The sequence below is a fragment of the Prionailurus bengalensis genome, chromosome C1 (assembly GCF_016509475.1).
Source record: "Prionailurus bengalensis isolate Pbe53 chromosome C1, Fcat_Pben_1.1_paternal_pri, whole genome shotgun sequence".
NCBI lineage: Eukaryota > Metazoa > Chordata > Mammalia > Carnivora > Felidae > Prionailurus > Prionailurus bengalensis.
Genome location: NC_057345.1, coordinates 50323334 through 50342704, shown reverse-complemented (window position 1 = coordinate 50342704; position 19371 = coordinate 50323334). Strand labels below are relative to the sequence as shown.

The 19371-nt window shown below is 41.4% G+C and overlaps 1 protein-coding gene across 10 annotated transcripts in view; it reads right to left on the bottom strand.

The window, feature by feature from the left end:
- NFIA (nuclear factor I A) overlaps positions 1-19371 on the bottom strand; it is a 376639-nt gene that overhangs the window by 118201 nt on the left and 239067 nt on the right. For all 10 annotated transcript variants that reach the window (XM_043575126.1, XM_043575130.1, XM_043575133.1 and 7 more), the window contains exon 4: positions 11504-11578. In XM_043575126.1, the coding sequence (XP_043431061.1) occupies positions 11504-11578 (75 nt within the window). The remainder of the gene's footprint in view (positions 1-11503; positions 11579-19371) is intronic.

Here is a 19371-nt window from a genome sequence, read left to right as displayed (position 1 = left end):
CGGCCCATAGTCTCTGAGATGCTGCCTCTTAGGGGATTCGACAAATTTCATGGAGCAGTTTTCATGTGTCAGGCGCTGTTCCAGATGCTTGAGATCCATCATTGGACAAGATATATAAGGCCCCCTGCCCTTGTGGGGTTTACATTTTAGAGACGAACGATCATAGCTGCCCCTTCCTCGAAACTCCATGGCAACTAAGGAATATGGACGCATGGCTGATAGGTAACCCTCAAAAAAGACTACCAGGATATAGTACTCCATTTTCAATGTATTAAATAAGTAGGAAAAAATAAAAGAGGTGCATTTCTCTCCAGATTGTGTAATCTTATGTACTCACTGGGACTTTGGGAACTTGTCTATTAAGGCTTGGGGGTAAAAAAAATTCCAACAACAAGCACACAGTTCTAGAGGCCCAGCACAATTTAGTGTTGTTTTGCATTCTAGTGGCAAAGATCTCATAAGACAGTCCATGTCACTGGCACAAAAGGAGTGAACATGGGAAAATGCTTGGTCTTCTTTCTATCAAAGGCACAGTTGTAAAATACACAATGCTATGCACACTCAAGCAAATCTGGAATCATCGTTAAAGGGAATTAACTTGGAAAGTAATTTATGGCAAGAAAATTCAACTCCTTTGTTATCTTCCTTTTACTGTAATATGCTTCCTGAACACTGCCTATGAGAGAGGGCTTTTAGAAAGAAAAAAAAAACACATAAGTATAGTAAAATTAACTCATTTTATCAATTTGTGCTGTTGGCCAGAGTTTCCTGACTGTGGCTATGAGGGGCTGTAAAACTGATGAATTTGCATGGAAAAAGAAACCAGTGTAAGTAATTTGTGTAAGAGGTAACACGGACATACACGGCTATAATTCAGACACCCTGCAGATAGCAGACCGCCGCAGTGTGAGCAGTTATGGGTTAGAAAAATGACCACACTGCAGTCAGTCTGACTTGAATGGAAATCAATCATAAAGGTACGTTCTCTGCAGCTTCTACGCCACAGTCTTCAGCAACTCCTCTGCCAAGCAGATTTCTGGTCTGTAAACCGCGTGCTGATCTCCTTTTCCTACCCTGCTTTTCTAAAAGGTCTGACCAAGGCAGGCTAGGAGTATGGTTTTCCAAAATGGAACATAAAAGAAAGGCACTGGACCAAAACAAGGATTTCCCTCTATGTGGAAATGAGCTTCCCTGCTATTATGAGATTTAAGCAAGGCTTTTTATGAAACGTAGTATTAGGTGCCAAAAGCGAGCAGAATGTTTTAACCCCGTCAACGGCATCTGCGGATGCAGACAGAGCACCGTTTTCACGCATCCACATTTGTGGACACAAGTTAAGAAATATGTGGGTTTGTGGTGCCAGAAGGGGGAGGAGAAGGTGAACAGAGAAAGTTTTATTTCGGAAAAAATGTTTCCTTCCCATTAAAACAAGAACAATTCTCTGATACCCTCTTCCTCCCCGCTCTGAATCCTGAAGATGGTTTATCTTCGATGATTGTGAATTCAGTTTGTGAAGTTAGTGTATTCAGTCACTTTGTTCCCATGAAGGAAGCTTAGTCTTGGATTTCAAGAAACTTAGGTTATCTACTTTATAAATGAGGGAACTATTTCTACTCATTTCTGTATTCTCCTCAGCACACAGCATGAGATGCTTCATATATCACACATGCAACAAATGTTTGCTGAATTGAATGAAAATGATATGAGCTTATTAATAAAAAACAGCTAAGAACTAATATTTATTGATCGTTTATCATGTGCCAGGCTGATGTTCTATGTGTTTTTACCTGAATTATTATCTCACTTCAGCCTTGCAGTATCCCCACAGAACATGTATTTGTTTATTCTCATTTACAAATGAGAAAATTAGCTGTAAGGTTAAGTAACGTGTTCAAGATCACACAGCTAGGTCAGTGAGCCTTAAATATCTCCAGATATCAGCCCAAAGAAACAGAAGTGAAACTTAACATTTCTACTCTGTCTTTCCTTCATCATCAGTAACTAGAGAGATAGATTCAACAAGATTTATATAGAAAAAAAAGATCACCTATCAATTAAGTGGGAAACTTCTATCTCATCATCTTCCTTCTTTGCGTTTCCAGGGCTTTCCAGCTGGGAGTATCGGCCAGGGCTTCCCGGGATGGAGGGCCTGACACTGGTCGGGCAGAGCAATCCACAGTGGGGTTGGCAATGCTGACTGAGCTCCTGCATTAGTGGCTTCTGCCTTTGGGACTGAAATCGATTTCCTGCATTTTAGAGTATCATCTCATCTTAGCTTTTGGTTGAGGTCAAATGTGGTACCCGTTTAGTATCTGATACAGCCTCAGCCATGGGATTAAGTCTTCCCTGACAGGGGACGGATGTGATGGCCTAAGACGCCTTTCCACCACCGTGATCTATAACCAGGGAAGGGCTTCTAAACATAAGCCCCTTTACCAAGAGTGCACGGGGACTGTCTGACCATTAGCTGTTAGGAAACCAAACTATATCAACGGTCTCATCCCAACAACCTACAAATCCAGCTGTCTATACTAATAATTCTCAATATTTTCACTAAGAACTATTTTGTCCCCCTCCTCCATCCACTGGAAGATCCTGGGTGTTAATAGGTACTCCTATCAATCACAGACTGCATTAACTCAGTTCCCGTGTCAGACTTAACACGTGGCTCTGCTGAGCGGGGGCTATAGTGATCTCATCCTGGACGTGCCAATGGTGTCACCAACAAGAGTCTTTCTAATCAGCAGGTGTTAGCTAGGGAAATATATGCCAGCCAAAATCTCAATAATATTTGTGGTCTTATTGTGCTGGTAATGTAGAATTTCTGTCAGGCTTTTGAAAATCTCAAAAATACCTTTTAGTTTTCCAATGTTACCTATTGGATAGGAATATCTGCTCTTAAAAAAAAATTGAGGCTTATGAGTTCATACGGAAAAGTTCATGAAAAAAATCACTTTGCTGGTAATGACCTCAGGGTGCCCCTGTTCCTCACAGGGAATTTTAATGTCCATAATATATAAGAAAGCAAAATTCAAATACTATAGAATTGAGTACTATTTAAAAAAAGAACTGATTACAAATAACCAAGGTGTGGCTAGTGACTTAAAAAGTTGTTAAGGTGTCAGTGTTAGATTGAGAATTTTCAAACATCTTGCTACCCATTAGGATACCCTGGAAAAGAAATTTCCAGAATAACGCAGAAGTATAGGTTGGGTTGAAAAGTTGAGGAATAAGAATTTTCTGGCTTCCTGAAGCAGACGAATTAGATCTCATATCGGCATGCCCTTATTCTATCAGAATTAGTAACTTGGAAGGGGTCACGAGACTGGTCCTTCTAATAAATGGACTTTTAGAACTTGAATCTACAGTCAGTCCTTTTTAATTTATACATGCACACAGAGCACATACAGACACACACACACACACACACACACACACACACATACACATACACGCGCGCGCGCGCGCGCTTTTGATAAATTTGCTGATAGTGTGATCCCCTAAAGGATCAGCTCTGAACACACACAGTAAAAGACCAGGGACAGAGGCTTCGTTCAATAATAACCATTGTAGTCACCACTGTTGAGCATCTAGGATATGCTAGACACCTGACATTCTTTCACTTAATCCTGAAAACACTCCTGAGAGGTGTTACTGCATTCAGATGCAGGCCTAGAACACAGCTGGTATAGAATGGATTTGCTGACTGAATAAATGATCACTGACTAGGAGGAGAACATAGCTGAGAGAGGGGGATCAGTAATGCCCAAAGTCATATAGTGGTAAATGGCAGGGTCAGATCCTCACTTCTATATCCTGGGCCATGATACCACGCTGCCATCTTAAATATGGATTTTATATAACGTATTACATCTAGAGAGCATAACCCACGAATTAGCTAGAAAAGATCAGAAATAGACGAACATATGATCAGAGATCACTATAACAAATTCATACATATGTCAAGGTGTTACGTGTTTTGGGGCACCTGGGTGGCTCAGTTGGTTAAGCTCCTGACTTCAGCTCAGGACATGATTTCCCAGTTTGTAAGTTCAGGACCCGCACTGGGCTCGCTGCTGACAGCTCAGAGCCTGGAGCCTACTTCAGATTCTGTGCCTCCTTCTCTCTCTGCCCCTCCCCAACTCACACTCTGTCTCTCTGTCTCTGTCTCTCTCTCTCTCTCAAAAATAAATAAACAATTAAAAAATTATTTTTAAACGTTAAAAAAAAAGTGTTAATGTATTTTGCTTCTCTCTGAGTCAAATGTTTAAAATGAGAATGCTCACAGTCTGGTCACTTTAGCAAGAGCTTCAGCTAAGAACCAAAAACATAGGGTCCCCAAGATCCTGCCATGAGAACTCTCTAACAGCTTTAACCAGGAAGGTTGTAGGGATAGGAGTGTCACAGAAAAAACTGGACTTTCAAGCATAGCATTATCTAATGGATATGCTGATGTCATAAGCCTCTTGTAACCATAGGTTTTTTTTATGTTTATTTATCTATTTTGAGAGAGAAAGAGAGAGCAGGGGAGGGGGAGAGAGAGGGAGAGAGAGAATCCCAAGCAGGCTCTGCACTGCCAACGCAGAGCCCGATGCAGGGCTCCAACTCACAAACCGTGAGATCATGACCTGAGCCGAAATCGAGTCAGACACTTAACCGACTGAGCCACCCACGCGCCCCTCTAACCAGTTTCAAAATCAGTGGAATGGTGGGAATAATGCCACTGACAGGGCCACATCGATCACAAAGTATCTTGTACATTTCAATTTGTGGTAAGGATGGGGACACCTCTCACTTTGTGTGGCTCTTGCTCTGCTCGATGAGAACAGAATGGGAAAAATCATGTGTGGTCCCCCCCTACTGTGAGCTGGGATTTGAAAGAAAGAGTTTGATGAAAATTTCTATTACTGCCAGTCTAGTCCATTGGCCGCTGGCTTTGCTGTCCAAATAGTCACCCCAAATATGTCAATAAGATTAAGAGAAAAAAATTATACAACAAAACTGAACTAATTCAATTTCGGTATTTATTTTGAAAATGTATTGAATTAGAGTAGAGGAAACCTGCTAAATGAAGCCAGCCAGACTGATATTTTCCTTCCTAACAGTATGGTAATATTTATTATTTCGTATCTCCATGAGGGGCTGATTAAAACTAGAAAACATTTGCAATGTCATAATATATTCAGAATAAGGTGGCTTAGGGAAGCAAAATGAAAACATATACAGGGCCAGTCAGTATTTTCTATTCCAGAACTTAACAGACTTTCCTTAAAAACTGCATTTTAGCGACAGGCATTATGATTTTTTAAGCGGTCGCCCACCCTTTTGTCTGCGGCACACAGTACCTTCAATGTGGAAGAGGTGCCATTGACTTCTACAGATAGAAAATGTGTGATGTTCATTTTAAAATTACTAGTAGAGCCTGCTATTGACCATCTAATTATGCCGAGTTCCATTTATAAACATAGCTAACCACTAAGTTTATGGAGACTTTTTGTGCCGCTTTAATAGGATATTGATCGAGAGCATAGTTTGAGTGGACTGCCATTGAATTGTGTAATGGCAAACAAAAGGCAAGGTCACAGCCACTGTTCATGCTAGGGCTGAAGTCTATTTTTTATTATAATCTTTTTGTTTCTTCCTTTAATGCTTACACCCAAATGGCTTCTTTGGAAAGAAGGGCTTGCTTAAGAATATGAATTTTAAAATTAATGCCCATGCAATGATCATAGCCAATAGGCCACTTGTTCAGAAAAGAAAGTTTCAACTCTCTTCTCTAACAAGGATCTAAAATCTTGCAACTACTTAAATGGCACCCCCAAGGCCTGGACGTCTGGAATCCCTCATCCTATACCGATTTCCTCACGTGTCCTTCTTTGCAAGAACATTTTGTAATTTCCAAGTTTGGGCTTGTTCGTATCAAAGAGCTGCATTTTCATACGGCACCTTGGAGCTGAGTTAATTCTGCTGTACGAGTTCCATCGTGTCAGGTTAGAATACTGCCAGTTGTTCTTACTGCATTGCTGGCCAGAAAATCCGCGCCTATGGATATGGGTTCTCAGAGACACACAAAGGACCTAGAGACTTCAAAAAGAAGTTGAAAAGGGAACTGCACCTCGGATCCGAGTGATGATTCTCGTGTGAGAATACAGAAAGAGTGCACATGCAGAAGGCAGCAAACAGCCACTAGGGTGCTACCTCATGCCAGGCTGAGGCATATGCCTGGCTCCGTTCACTCCCCCTCTCCATTGACAAACAAGTCGGGAGTCCTGTAGCCACCCAGCAGCCGGGCTTTGTGGTAGAGCCAGGACAATTCAGCTGCCGGATTTCGTAGATTATGCAGCAGCGTGATAGGAACCAAAAATTCGGTCTGGGTAACTGAGAGTGGTTTTTACACCCAAAGGCGATGCTAAGGCTGGCCACAGTGTACTGGGAACCCTGGCTCTTCCAAATTCCAGGGCCGTGAAGTCATTCCTAGCCACGAAGTTTACTTAACCCTTGCAGCCTGCTCGGGTGTACAAACCACGGCTGGAAAATGAGACCCCGCCAGGCCAGAGTCACAATGGCCTGTGTGTATTTGTGGTTTTCCTCTTTCCCCACGAAGTAGTTACGGATTCAGAGCCACCCCCACCAACTTCAAAGTAGAAGAGTCAGCACTTTAGAAGGAAATGGGCAGAAGCAGTGGATTTTTCGGGAGGATTTTCTGGGTTCACACCAGGAAGGGTATTTGACGGCCTCAAAGCACACCCTTGGAGGAGAACACCCGTGCAAAATAAACAAGAGCGGGTGCTGACCGAGTCGGCCATCAAAGTGGGGTCATTTAGCAGCTAGCCGAGTGCGCTCTCTTGGTGGCAGCTTCATGGGAAAGAGACCCATCTGAAAAACGCTTCTCGAGGGCTTTGTTTGAAAATGCAGCATCACGCAAGAACCATTTCAACAGATGGTTCCTGTCCTTTTCCTCACAGTGTTCTGCTGAAACAACTTTAGTGATTCTGAACTGCGTTGTTAGCACTTGGAAACCCCCCTCCCTCGGAGCAGAGAAGACCTCTCTCTGCCTCTGGCACAGTGTCTCGCGATCTGTATTCCCCCTTCCCGACCCTCTCCTGGAACAAAGTAATAAATTACTCGAACGACTTTCAGATGGCCCTGTCACAAGGAGGACCACATATATACATCTACTTTTATGCTGTGGTACTTCCTTTGCTGCTAAGAGAAACAGAATCTCCTTTCTTGCCTTTCGTGGACTCGACATAATGCAAAAACTGAAAGGGTAGGTGGGTAGGCGGGGAGGCGAGGGTGAGAGGGGAATTAGTGAGAGACCACAGCGGGAGCCCCTGATTCTAACAGCTCCATGCATCTGATCACTATAATCTAATGTCAAGCAACCTCGCTGCCTGACCCTCACCTCTGAATGTGTGAAGCTAAACCAGCAGCTTTTCTCTTGAGTTTCTCTGCCATTGCCACCCTGTAGTAACACGATTATAAACAACAAACTTAGCGCGCGGTTATTTCAGTGAATCCTCAGGAGGAAATGCTGAAATAGCACCTCCCTCCTCTGTTAAATTTAAAAGGAGGAAAACGAGAAACAGAAACTAGCTGGAAACCTGAGGAAAGTAAATATTTACATCAGCAGATTTTAACATTGAATACTAAAGATTCAGGAGGAGGGAAATTTTTCGAACTGAGGCCACCACCAGTTTGACATTTCCAGGCCACATATGTGGTCATAAGTGTGATGGGGGGAACTGGGTGGGGCTGAGATCAGTAAGAGGGGGTTAAGAAGAAATGTGCAGCAGAGTGGAAGAAATTCTAAGACTCTGAGGCCATTAAAAACATGCAGTTAAAGGCTGAACTATTCACAGAATGAGTAGTAATTTTGGAGACTTGGGGAGATGACCGGCTGGAGGGCAGGTGATTTTTCGGGAAGTGAGACTGTTCTGTATGACACTGCAATAATAGATACATTTGTCAACACGCGGAATCTAGAACACAAAGAACTGAACCCTTATGTCAACTATGGACTTCTGTTAACAATAACGGGTCAATATCAGTTCCTCCCTTGTAACAAATGTACCACATGAACAACAGATGTTAATATATACAGGAAACTATTTGGGGAGGTGTAAATATTAAAATTCTGTGCTTTTCACTAACCTAAAGCTGTGAACCTAAAATTGCTGTAAAAATAAAGCCTATTCATTAAAAAAAAATATATCAGAACTGAAAACCAATCCGGGGAAAAAAGTTTAATTAAGTGTTTGAGTTTACATGAAAGCAGCTTCAACCTTTTTTTAATGCACAGATTAACAAGCTAAAAGTTTATCAACTCTAACAAGAAATGGTTTTTTAATAAAAACACAGAATCCAAAGATTCCGTAGCTCTTTAATGCAGTTACAGGCGAGGTCATGACAAAAATGTCTGCAGTTAGCTGAGCACAGCAAAGTCAAAAGAGCAAGTTTCTTAACCTCTTTGAGCATCATCATCTTCTTCAACTATAAAAAGGACAATAATAGCAACCATGGGAGGACTGAACGAGATGATGTTTACAAAGTGCCTAGCACAATGCCTGGTACATAGCGTATGCTTGGTTAAATACTAGCTACCGTAATTTTTCATGTTAATGTTGCATCATGTTCCTAACAGGGCTAACATGATGCATTTAATCAACTTCTATGCCAGTTAGCTTATTTCTATTTCAAGGCTGTGGAACGCACCCCAGCCCTGCTCATTTGTAAAAAGTGCCCACTGCACCTCTAACATGGACCCTTAGCTCTTCCAGCTCAGGGAAGGGGGCAGTGCTGTAAGGAATGGTGAAGGGTTTTGACTCATCATGTGGCTCGAGTGTTAAGTCTTTCAGAAAGGTGTATGGGTGAGGCAACCTGAGCTGGGGGTGGGTCCGTAACCCCAGCAGCCAAGGCAATCTTGTGACATATACCCTGACAAACCTGGATTACAGATCTGCAAGAGGGAGGGGGGCTCTGGACAGCAGTTTGGCTTGAAGCCATGAGTTAGCTGACACAGCCCAGTCCCACTCTTGCCAAACAGTTTTAGTCAGCACGAGGCCATGTGTGAGTGAGTCCTACAGCGATTACACAGCAGTGTGCAGAATCGAAAAGCATTCAAGAGACGAAGGACGCTCATGATGCCGGGCATCAGCAACATAACCCCCTAAATGGGGACAGGAAACAAAACCAGGTCCCTCTGCAAATTCAATCTGTGGTCTGCCCATACCCTCTGGCAGTCTTGAAGGCAGGTTTAGAATTCACTTGGCAACCATGCTATGTAGACTGAATAGAGGGCTAATCTAGCTTGGAACTGATAGGCCTTGGGATAGAAGACCTTAAAGGGGCATACAGAAAATAGAAGGGGGACAAGATGCCGGGGACAGTCTTGAGCAGCGCGGGCCTTCTCATACAACATCCAGGCCTTGGGACACTGATGGTAATGAAGACCAAATGTAAGCATTACAGCAGCCAGGGTAGAATAAAAAGGTCGAGTGCTCCAATCCTAGAGTTAAGTAAGGGCTCAAGGAATGTATTTACCTGGAATGCCATTACGAGAATTACCCTCTGAAAGGCATATATTCTACATTACTATTATTATTAAAGTTATAAGAAAATGTGGGCTAGCGGTCCTTTTTAAGTCTTACAAAGTGAAAAACAATTTTATTCAAAAAAAACCTTTTTTTTAATGTTTACTTATTTTTGAGAGACAGAGAGTGAGCAGGGGAGGGGCAGAGAGAGGGAGGGAGACACAGAACCTGAAGCAGGCTCCAGGCTCTGGGCTGTCAGCACAGAGCCTGACACAGGGTCTGAACCCACGAACTGTGAGATCATGATGTGAGCCGAAGTCAGACGTCTAACTGACTGAGCCACCCAGTGCCCCAGTGAAAAACAGTTTAAAAAAATTGCATTATTTATCCATGGCAAATGACTGGCTAGTCAGCTGTGCTAGGCACATATCCTCCAATCTAATCTAGTCTCTTCCTCACCGGTTGATACTTGAAGCATACTTGATAACATGGAAGCAACGTCTCCATTTCAACTCATACCCTCACTGCTCCTAACACCTCATTCCCTATGGTTCCACCTCCCTAACACCAGAACACCCCCAGGATCAACCGAGGGTCCCAACTGCCAGAATTCTCATCCACAAAGTTACCTTTCCCCTAGTCTCCCTGTCTAGTCTCACATCGTACACTTTCTCAAGTTCCTTTGGGCCCATGCAAGAGTACACATCTGTAAGACACAGACTTAGCTTTAGCTATTTGCCCACTATTTGACTTTGGTGAATGACTTAAATAGACCCCCAATTTAACTCATTTGTGAAAATGAGTGTAAGTACTTACCTAACAAGTTTATGGCAAAGGTTAATTTATATAACACACATGAAAACACAGCGTCTGGCAGATAGTGACTACTCAACAATCATTGGATTTTTTTTTTTTATCTATCCCTCAAACTCCACATCCTCTGCCCCCACGTCTTATATACCACTTTCTGGATTCTTCACAGCCTTCCAGCGTTAAGAAATAAGAGGAGAGAGAATCTGAGCTTGTGCGATTGGGATGGCGTGGCTTGCGTGACCCGACATCTTGTCAGAGATTGACTGGTTTACTCGGTCAAATTTGCAAGACTGTAATGAAGTGAATGGGGGGTATGGACTTGAAATGAAAATATTTATTTTTACTCCACCTCATTCCACAAAGGATTTGATGCAGTTCGAAACCAATGTTGACATTGTAAATTTTATCTATAAGCAGTATTTTGAAGTAGGAGGGGAATAAAAAGTAAAATTGTAACATTTGATATTTAAATTTTCCTCTTGTTATTGCCACCTATGACACTATAGTCATTGTAGGTATGCATTTAAATAAAAACAAAGAGATGTTTTTTGAGGGAAGGCAACAGTGTGTGTGTGTGTGTGTGTGTGTGTGTGTATGACTGACAGAGACAGAGAGACTGAGGGAGAGAAACACAGAGACAGAATATCCTATATCTTCTCCTTGGACTGTCTGGATTATGTCATAGCAAAAATATAATCAATGACCCTTTTGATCAATGGAACAGGGTGGTGACAGGTACTCTTAATTCATTGTTGTTGGTGATTATTGACAACCGGGTAATGATCATGCTGTACTGTGTCACTCATGCTGAGGGCATTAGCATTCTTTAAAGGTCAAAAACAAATTCTTTTAAAATGCAGAATTTCTTAGAAATCAGGGAAGACTCAGAAAATTTTTTTAACCAGGTTCACACTATAAAGTAGGGAATATGTGAGACAGTCAGGATTTCAGTTCTTTCCCTATGTCTCACATTAAAATGATATTTAATTTTTCCTGATTTAAATTCTTGGCTGTCAAATAAACTGCGTGGCGAAATTCTTCCAATGGGTGAATGAAAAAGGGATTCTGAAAGCTATTTATGTCTCTAGGAGGCCCAGGCAGAAAGTAAGCACAAACCAAGGCAAATGTGTACCAAATCAAAGCAAAATTATACTTACTCTGTGACACTCTTACTAGCTCAGTCACACTAAAAACACCTGATGTGACAAAACTGTCCTGGAAGCCCAAATGTCCTGGGGAAACAAAAACAAAAGAAACAGTGTCATAAATAGAAGACATTTGACAAGAGAATTCTAAATATTAGTTTCATTGTGATTAAAAAAGGCAAGGTCTAATTTCATATTCTGCTCTACTTAGAGTTTACGTGGGAGGGTACAGTCACTTCGTTATATAGATGGTTTTTTGGTTTGAATCTGGGGGTCATGGAAAGCTATGACACAACTGGGTGATTTTTGAAACGGTCAAAAAAAAAAAAAAAAAACAACAGGAAATCTGAAACAAAAGAAGATTTAAAATAAATGGTTACCTTGGCTGATCTCTGAGACCTTCACAGCTGGGATGAAAACAGCCTACCTATGAATCAGCCAGGATACCTAAGTTCCACACCAGTTTTTAAACATTATTCTCTAAAGAAACATCTGATCAGCATTAGCTATCCATTCATTCAAATCAAATAAGATTTAAGGATGTTCTCTTCATTTTTAGAGGCACCACAGGGTGAATCTTTAAAAAGCCATTGTAGAAAAAGCAAACCCCAACCCTGGAGACGTGAAAACAAAGACTTCTGAGCACAAACAAAAGAGTTTTTTCATGAGTGGGTGGGTTGAGTCTTTTTTTTTTTTTTTTAGAAAAGATAATAAATCAATGGTTCGAAATGGCAATCTTTGAATTTGCATCTGTTTTATTTTTGCTGGATATAATTAATTCCTTTAACATATCTATTACATCTCTTATCAACTGCTTATTTATTTTTATAGTGCATTTAGGAATATAAAACTTATAAATAGCAAGGAATCCATAATTTATGATACGTTGTTTCTTTCTCTGCCTCTCAAGTTTTCTGATTTGGAGTCTCACATAGGTAAAATCTAGCTGAGATCTGTCTATAGGGTTAGCATAATCACCTGCTTTAAAATTAGGGCCAAACGAGAAGTTGGCCAAAGGGATTTTGAAAAACTTTCCTTTCATATTAGAAACATACCTTAAGAAATGCAACATAAGAAACACTGAATACATAACAGTCCATATATAAGATTTACTGATAAAAAATAGATTTTACCCACTACTAAGCAGAAGCAAATTTACCTGTGGTATGGTTTATACACAAATAATTTCATTAAATGTCACACACATAAACACATGCAACGAATCACTATGTTTGGAGAATTATAAAGGTATGTACAAATTATTCTTTTTCTTTTGGTTGCATTAGAATTAGAAAGATATTTTTGTTTTTGCTGAGTTTAAAATTTTTTTCAGTTAATTTTTGTATCAAACATAATCTATGATATTTCAGATAAAACAGCTCTAATTTTTAGAATGTGCAGTAGCTACATAGAAATTGTGTTTTAAAGTAAATGGGCAAACTTTCACTTGAAGATGTGCTTAAGAAATTTCAACTCTCAAAACAACTCCCACCCAGGTCTTTGATTGACTTTTATTTGGTAAGCACCTGAGGTGTTGTCTCTTAGATTAAGATAATTGAGAAGTAAAAATAAGCAAATAAGTCAAAATTCTCTAAACTGGTCTTGGCAAAACAGACTATAACATCTCTTTCTATTGTGACGACATTGACATTGCATTAACCCCACGGACTCTAACAAAGGGAATCCAACCATAATGTACATTAAGTTTGACTTAAAACACATCTAACAAGGACAAGGAAATGCATAGTTGAATGGGAAACTCTGGGTTGATTTCCAACTCTTGTTTATCTCTGCCTATGTCTCTTGCTTGCGGGCTGATTCTTGTCTCAGTTCCAACCTTTGGAATTCCTTAAGGACAACTCAACAAGAATTTCTGTACAGAGTGAATGCGAACACGTGTACTTCAATCCTGCCACCAAAAAAGCAAGCACTATATTTTGAAAACTAAGTTTACTTGGGTGCAAGGACTTGGGAGGGAGAAACACCTGCGCTCATTCAAACTATCATGATGGCCCCTTTTCTTTTGTAAGGTCACCTCTTAGATGTGGTGCTCCCCGGGGTTTGTGCTCAAAAGGTGTATTCCTAAGCTAGTTCCTCTATTTCCATGATACCAGTCACCAGTCTTGACTGGGATGTTTCTAAGAACTAGAATAATGTTTGTTTCATTCACCACTGTATTTAATGCCTGGGACAAAGCAGTTAGTAAGTGAGTATTTGTTCAATGAGTGGATGAACGACTCTGTCGGCCAATGACTCTCAAATCTTGGCCGTTTACCAAGATCTCTCTCAAAACGTTTATTGGATATTTAAACCCAGATAGCCTACAGGTATCCTCAAACCCAACATGTCCAAAGTCGAGCTCATTTTCTTCTCTCCCCCAAATCTGTTCTGACTCTATGGAATGTCCTCCTTTAGTGGACCATCTACCACCATCACGCTTTCTATGTTTTGGGGCCATCCCTAACTCTTGCTTCTTATAAAACCCACATCCAACTACTCCTCACTGATTCCACGCTTTACCATTTCTTGACTCCAAGTACATCTCTCATTTCCACTCCCTCCATGACTGGCCCAGACATTTCCCGATTCTCACCAGACAGATGGGGCAGCCTCCTAACTATGTTTTCTATTATCAGTCTTGGTTTCTCCTTAGCCCATTGTCCACTATGCAGCTAGAGCTGTCCCTCACAGGCAAATCTGAAGGCTCATTTATTTATTCCACAAATATTTTGGGGGCACCTACTGTGATCCAGGCATTGTGCTAGGGGTTCTAGATGCAGTCCCTACATTCAGGGAGTTTATAGTCTAAGATTAGAGACAGCTGAACACATAAAACAAATGAATAAATTTAAAAATTATAAATGGTACAAATGAAATGAAGAAAACAATTAGGAAACACTTTAGAAAGGGTGGTCAGACAAGGTGTCTCTTAAGAGCTGACATCTGAAAAATACTAAAGAGAAAGTCATGAAAAGATGGGGAAAGAGCTCTTCAGGCAGAAGGATTAGTAATTTGCAAAGGCCCTGGGGTAAGAAAGAATGAGATGCTGGGTAATCTGAGATAAATCCAATGCATTCAGAGCTCACTGCCCTGTCAGAAATCTTGCCAGAGCCCCACAGAGAACTCAGGGCACAGTATAAATTCCATCATATGGCATACCACTCTTGACATAGCATCTCTTTTCCTCTCTAGGTTCATTTTTTAAAAATCTCTTCTCTCTCTCTCTTCTAGCCCTACCCCCTTGGGCCTAAGGGAATGCCTTTTCTACCATGGCCCTGGTTCACTCGTCTCCCCACACTGTTCCCTCTCCCCAGACTGTCTGTCCTTCCTACTCTTTGCCTGGCCAACCTCCCACTTGTCCTTTAGGACTCAGCTTTATTGCCGTTCTATGAAAAGCCTTCTCTGCTCACCTGCACTGCTGGCAAAGACTCCTTTTCTCTTTTCTCAATATTGACCAGGTCTGCAGAGTATGGCTCTCATCTAGGAGCTAGCCCACTGAACTGTCATTTTGTCTTTTTCTCATATTAGGCTGTGAGCCCTGTGAGAAAGAGCATCTTCTGTGTCTCCAGGCCCCCCAGGTCCCTAACACAGTGCCTGGTTGGCAGTAGGCACTCCAGAGGTGCCTCTGAGGGAAAACAACTCAATTTGGGCTTGAGGATGTTTATTTTCCTTTTTATAGAAATGTTGACAGAACTTATTTCTGTCTCTTTCTCTCTCTCATCTCTAGCAATACAGTTTGAACTAAGTTGGAGCTACTGTACATCTGAAAACTGTTAAAATGAAAAATCCAAACCATCCCTCCAGACTAAGGAGGACAAGGACAGAGGAGACCATCCATGCAGGGTGGAGCTTCCAGTCAAGAAGGTGCCATCAGGTCCTCTGCTGAGAAATGCCTGGGGGTTGTCCTACTGTGATTGTGGTCCCTATTTTGGGGGGACTGAGTTAAACTAGAGTGTTAAAGGGCAGCATGATTTAATGGACATAAGCCCCGCCCCCAAAAGAGGCTAATCCCAAGCTTCAACTAGAATCTCGTGTGATCCTGATAAAGTCGCCACAAAAATCACAACGGGATCCTCCTTGTCCTCTCAGCAACCTGCTCCCTCAGGCTTATTTTAGTAGAATGTGTATAATTTAGAAGGCGAACTATATGTGGATGTATAATAATCAGAAAAAATAAAATAAAAAGTAGAATGATTGTACAAGCCCTGATGTGACCATCTTGTCTATAAAGGGTCCCTGGGGAAAGGTCTCTGTAAACATTCCATGGAACTTGGAGGGACTATGAAACTGCTTTTGTTCCTTCACCAATTATTTGGAAACCCGCTGGTGAACTCTAGAGGAAGACAGCAACGAGAAATGAAACCTAAGAAATGATGGAAAAAGTGACACGTCTAATGTAATTACTAAGCAAACCTGAGCAGATTAATATTTCGTTCTCACTAACACAAACCAAGTCGTAAAAATGACTTGCAGGGAAATAACACTAATCTGGGTGTTCTACTTTATTGCCAGATGAGAGAAAAATGGAAAAGAAAATAAAAAGGTCAATTCCAGTAATTCCAACCTTCAACATTCACATGAAAAGATCCTCAGTTGGAAAGCTGATTAAACATCCCTGAAAGGTCCCAAGATTTACATTTTGAATACAGCCTCTCAGAAATGAGCGCAAAACATACTTTTGTTAAATATGTCTTAGCTGAAAACCCGAATTTCGCAGTAATCTCCTCCAATCCTGAACTACTGCTCAGAAGCAACCATATTGTAGTTTCAGAGGAGGAGCAGAATCTTTTTCATCTTATAGGAAATGGCCAAAAAAGTTCATTCACTGAAGTCTTGTTCAGTGAATTCCCAATTAGAGTACAGATTTCAATACCTTGGAGTCAGCCATACTCACAGTGGGGAGATGAGGCTTTCTAAGAGAGGCAGAAATATAAAAAGCTAAATTCTTTTATGGGTGGTTAGGAAAAGCAGTTCTCTTTGCCTCGATGATATCAGCAGTTATTAGGGAAAATGCCATAGTATGGGGACCAAATCTCATCTCATGAAGGGACTGAACATCTATCTACCTTTTAACAGGCAGGGAAGGAAACAAGTTCGATTTGCAGAGACAGGTGACCTTGCAGAACTGTTCAGAGGTCGAGGGGAAGAAACAGCTGGGGACAAACCATCCAGAGGGTTGGCCTTGAAAGGAAATTTGAATGTCCATGAAGCAGAGGATATATCTGAGGAAGAAAGTTTACACACTAGATGGTATTTCTGTTTGTCTTGTTAAGCAAAGGGCTCTCAGCTCTGAATCATCAAATCTCATCTGGCTAATTAGGATGCAAACTGCAATACACAGGTCATTTCATCAAAAAGAATGCCTCTCTATTCTATTCTCCCCTTGGTAAATAAGGTTCCATCACTAGGAAAAGATAAGCCAAGGACCGGGCTTTTCCACATTTGTGCGTCTGGGCTCCTCAAAAGGAAAATGTTCCCCTTGTTCTCATGCATTTATATCGCCTAAGTATTAGAGATGACAGACCCTGACTACGTCCTGAGGACACTGCTCTCACAGAAGTTACATGCTCGTCCTCTAAAGAAAAGTCTACCTTCACGACTTAATTTCTCCTTGCATAACCTCCCCACTAGCCTATGAGTCACCTACGGAAAGGGAATGTGGCTCTTACACTTTCCCTATTCCCTACAGTCGGGGCACTTCACATGTGCTCATTCAACACTGTTGAGGAGAACTTCTACCTTACCTGTCTCACGTCATAGCCTCTTTCTACCTTACATGAGAGTTACTTGTTTATCTGCTTAGCTCCACACTGGTACAAAAAACCCAGCAAGGCAGGGTTGTCGGTTGTGATTGTACATTGTCCACAGAGCCCAGCACAGTCACTTGGTCTAGGTGTGCAAGAAATATTCATTTACTGATCCAGATGAGCGACTCGAGGTACCCTCACTTAGTTGCCTTTTAAAGCACAGTGCAAATTATTCTTGGCTCACCTCCAGGGACACCTTACTTCTGTCCTCTTGATTTGGAGTATCTGAATGTTTATTTATTTTTGAGAGAGAGAGAGTGTGTGAGCAGGGGAGGGGCAGAGAGAGAAGACACAGAATCCGAAGCAGGCTCCAGCCTCTGAGCTGTCGGCACAGAGCCCGACGCAGGGCTTGAACTGAACAATGGTGAGATCATGACCTGAACTGAAGTCGGACGCTCAACCGACTAAGCCACCCAGGCTCCCCAAGATTTGGAATATCTTAGAAAACAGGGTTTAAAAATTTTTTTTAATGTTTTTATTTATTTTTGAGAGAGACAGAGCTAGAGAGAGAGAGAGAGAGAGAGAGGCACAGAGAGAGAGAGGCACAGAAAGAGGGAGGCAGAGGATCCGAAGCGAGCTCTGTCCTTAGAGCAGAGAGCCTGATGTGGGGCTTGAACTCACCAACTGTAAGATCATGACCTGAGCCAAAGTCAGATGTTCAACCGACAGAGCCACCCAGGTGCCCCAGAAAACAGGTGTTTAAAAGATGGGGTGTCCAGTAAGCCCAAATTCTAAACTTTGGGTCTCATTTTTGACTATACATTGACGACTTAAATTATTCTGCCATTCGTGGATAACACTTGACATATTATTTATTTTTAGAATAATTCCTAATATTACAACAAATGCCAAAAATTCAGACATCTACTAAAAAGAATGCAGTAGTAATAAAAATATATAGATGTTCTGTTTGTGTGATTAATCTTTACAACGGTGGAGATTTCACTCAGTAGTCTGCTTACAGTAAACATGAAAAGAATGACATAGGTTGTTGGACCGGCAATGAGACCATGATACTTCTATGTCTAGAAAGTTGTGTCTGAGAATGTGTAAAACAAAGAAATAACATTTCTTTGTGTTTTGAGAATCTCAGATGAAAAGGGTTGTTATAAATGCATTTGGATATGTCATGATTGTCATTTTGGTTTATCACACCACAGCAAGGAACTGTCTCTAGTATGGGAATAACGTAGTCTTAGCTGAAAAGGAGAGTGAGACAAGATAAGGTTTTAGAAGTATGGGTCGTGGGACTTATGTACTGTTGATTCCTTTTTTTGTTGCCCCAAATTTCCCTGCCCTGCTCAGGTACTATTATCTAATTATTATTTGATAAAAACACAACATTAATCTGTGTTTTTAATTTGTTTGTTCTACCATATCCATAAAGTCAATATTTGGTTTACCGCTTTCATTCATCAAATATGTACCGGATGTCTATTATGTGTCAAGCACAGTCCTAGGCCCTGGGGATTCAAGAAGAAACACCACAAGGTCTTTACTATCGGGGGTTGATGGGCGGTGGGGGATATGCTCCTAGCTAAGAAACATGTTTACACCAAGATTTCACTAATGTATTTATCCAAAATTGGGTCTTTTTAGGGGTGCCCGGGTAACTCAGATGGTTGAATGTTGAACTCTTGATTTTCGGCTCAGGTCATGATCTCAGGGATAGAGCCCCACATTGGGCTCTGTGCTGAGCATGGAGCCTGCTTGAGATTCTCTCTCTCTCTATCTTCCTTTCCCTCTGCCCCTCTCCCTGGCTTGTGCTCTCTCTCTAAAAATAAAAAAAAAAATACCATATGATTTCACTCATATGCGGAATTTAAGAAACAAAAACAGATGAACATGGGGAAAGAAATGAAAAATAAAAACAGGGAGGGAGGCAGACCATAAGAGACTCTTAAATACAGAGAACAAATTGAGGGTTGCTGGAGGGGAAGCAGGTGGGGGGATAGGCTACATGGGTGCTGGGCATTAAGGAGGGCACTTTTTGGGATGAGCACTGGGTGCTATATGGAAGTGGTGAACCACTGGGTTCTACTCCTGAAACCGATACTACACTGTATATTAAAT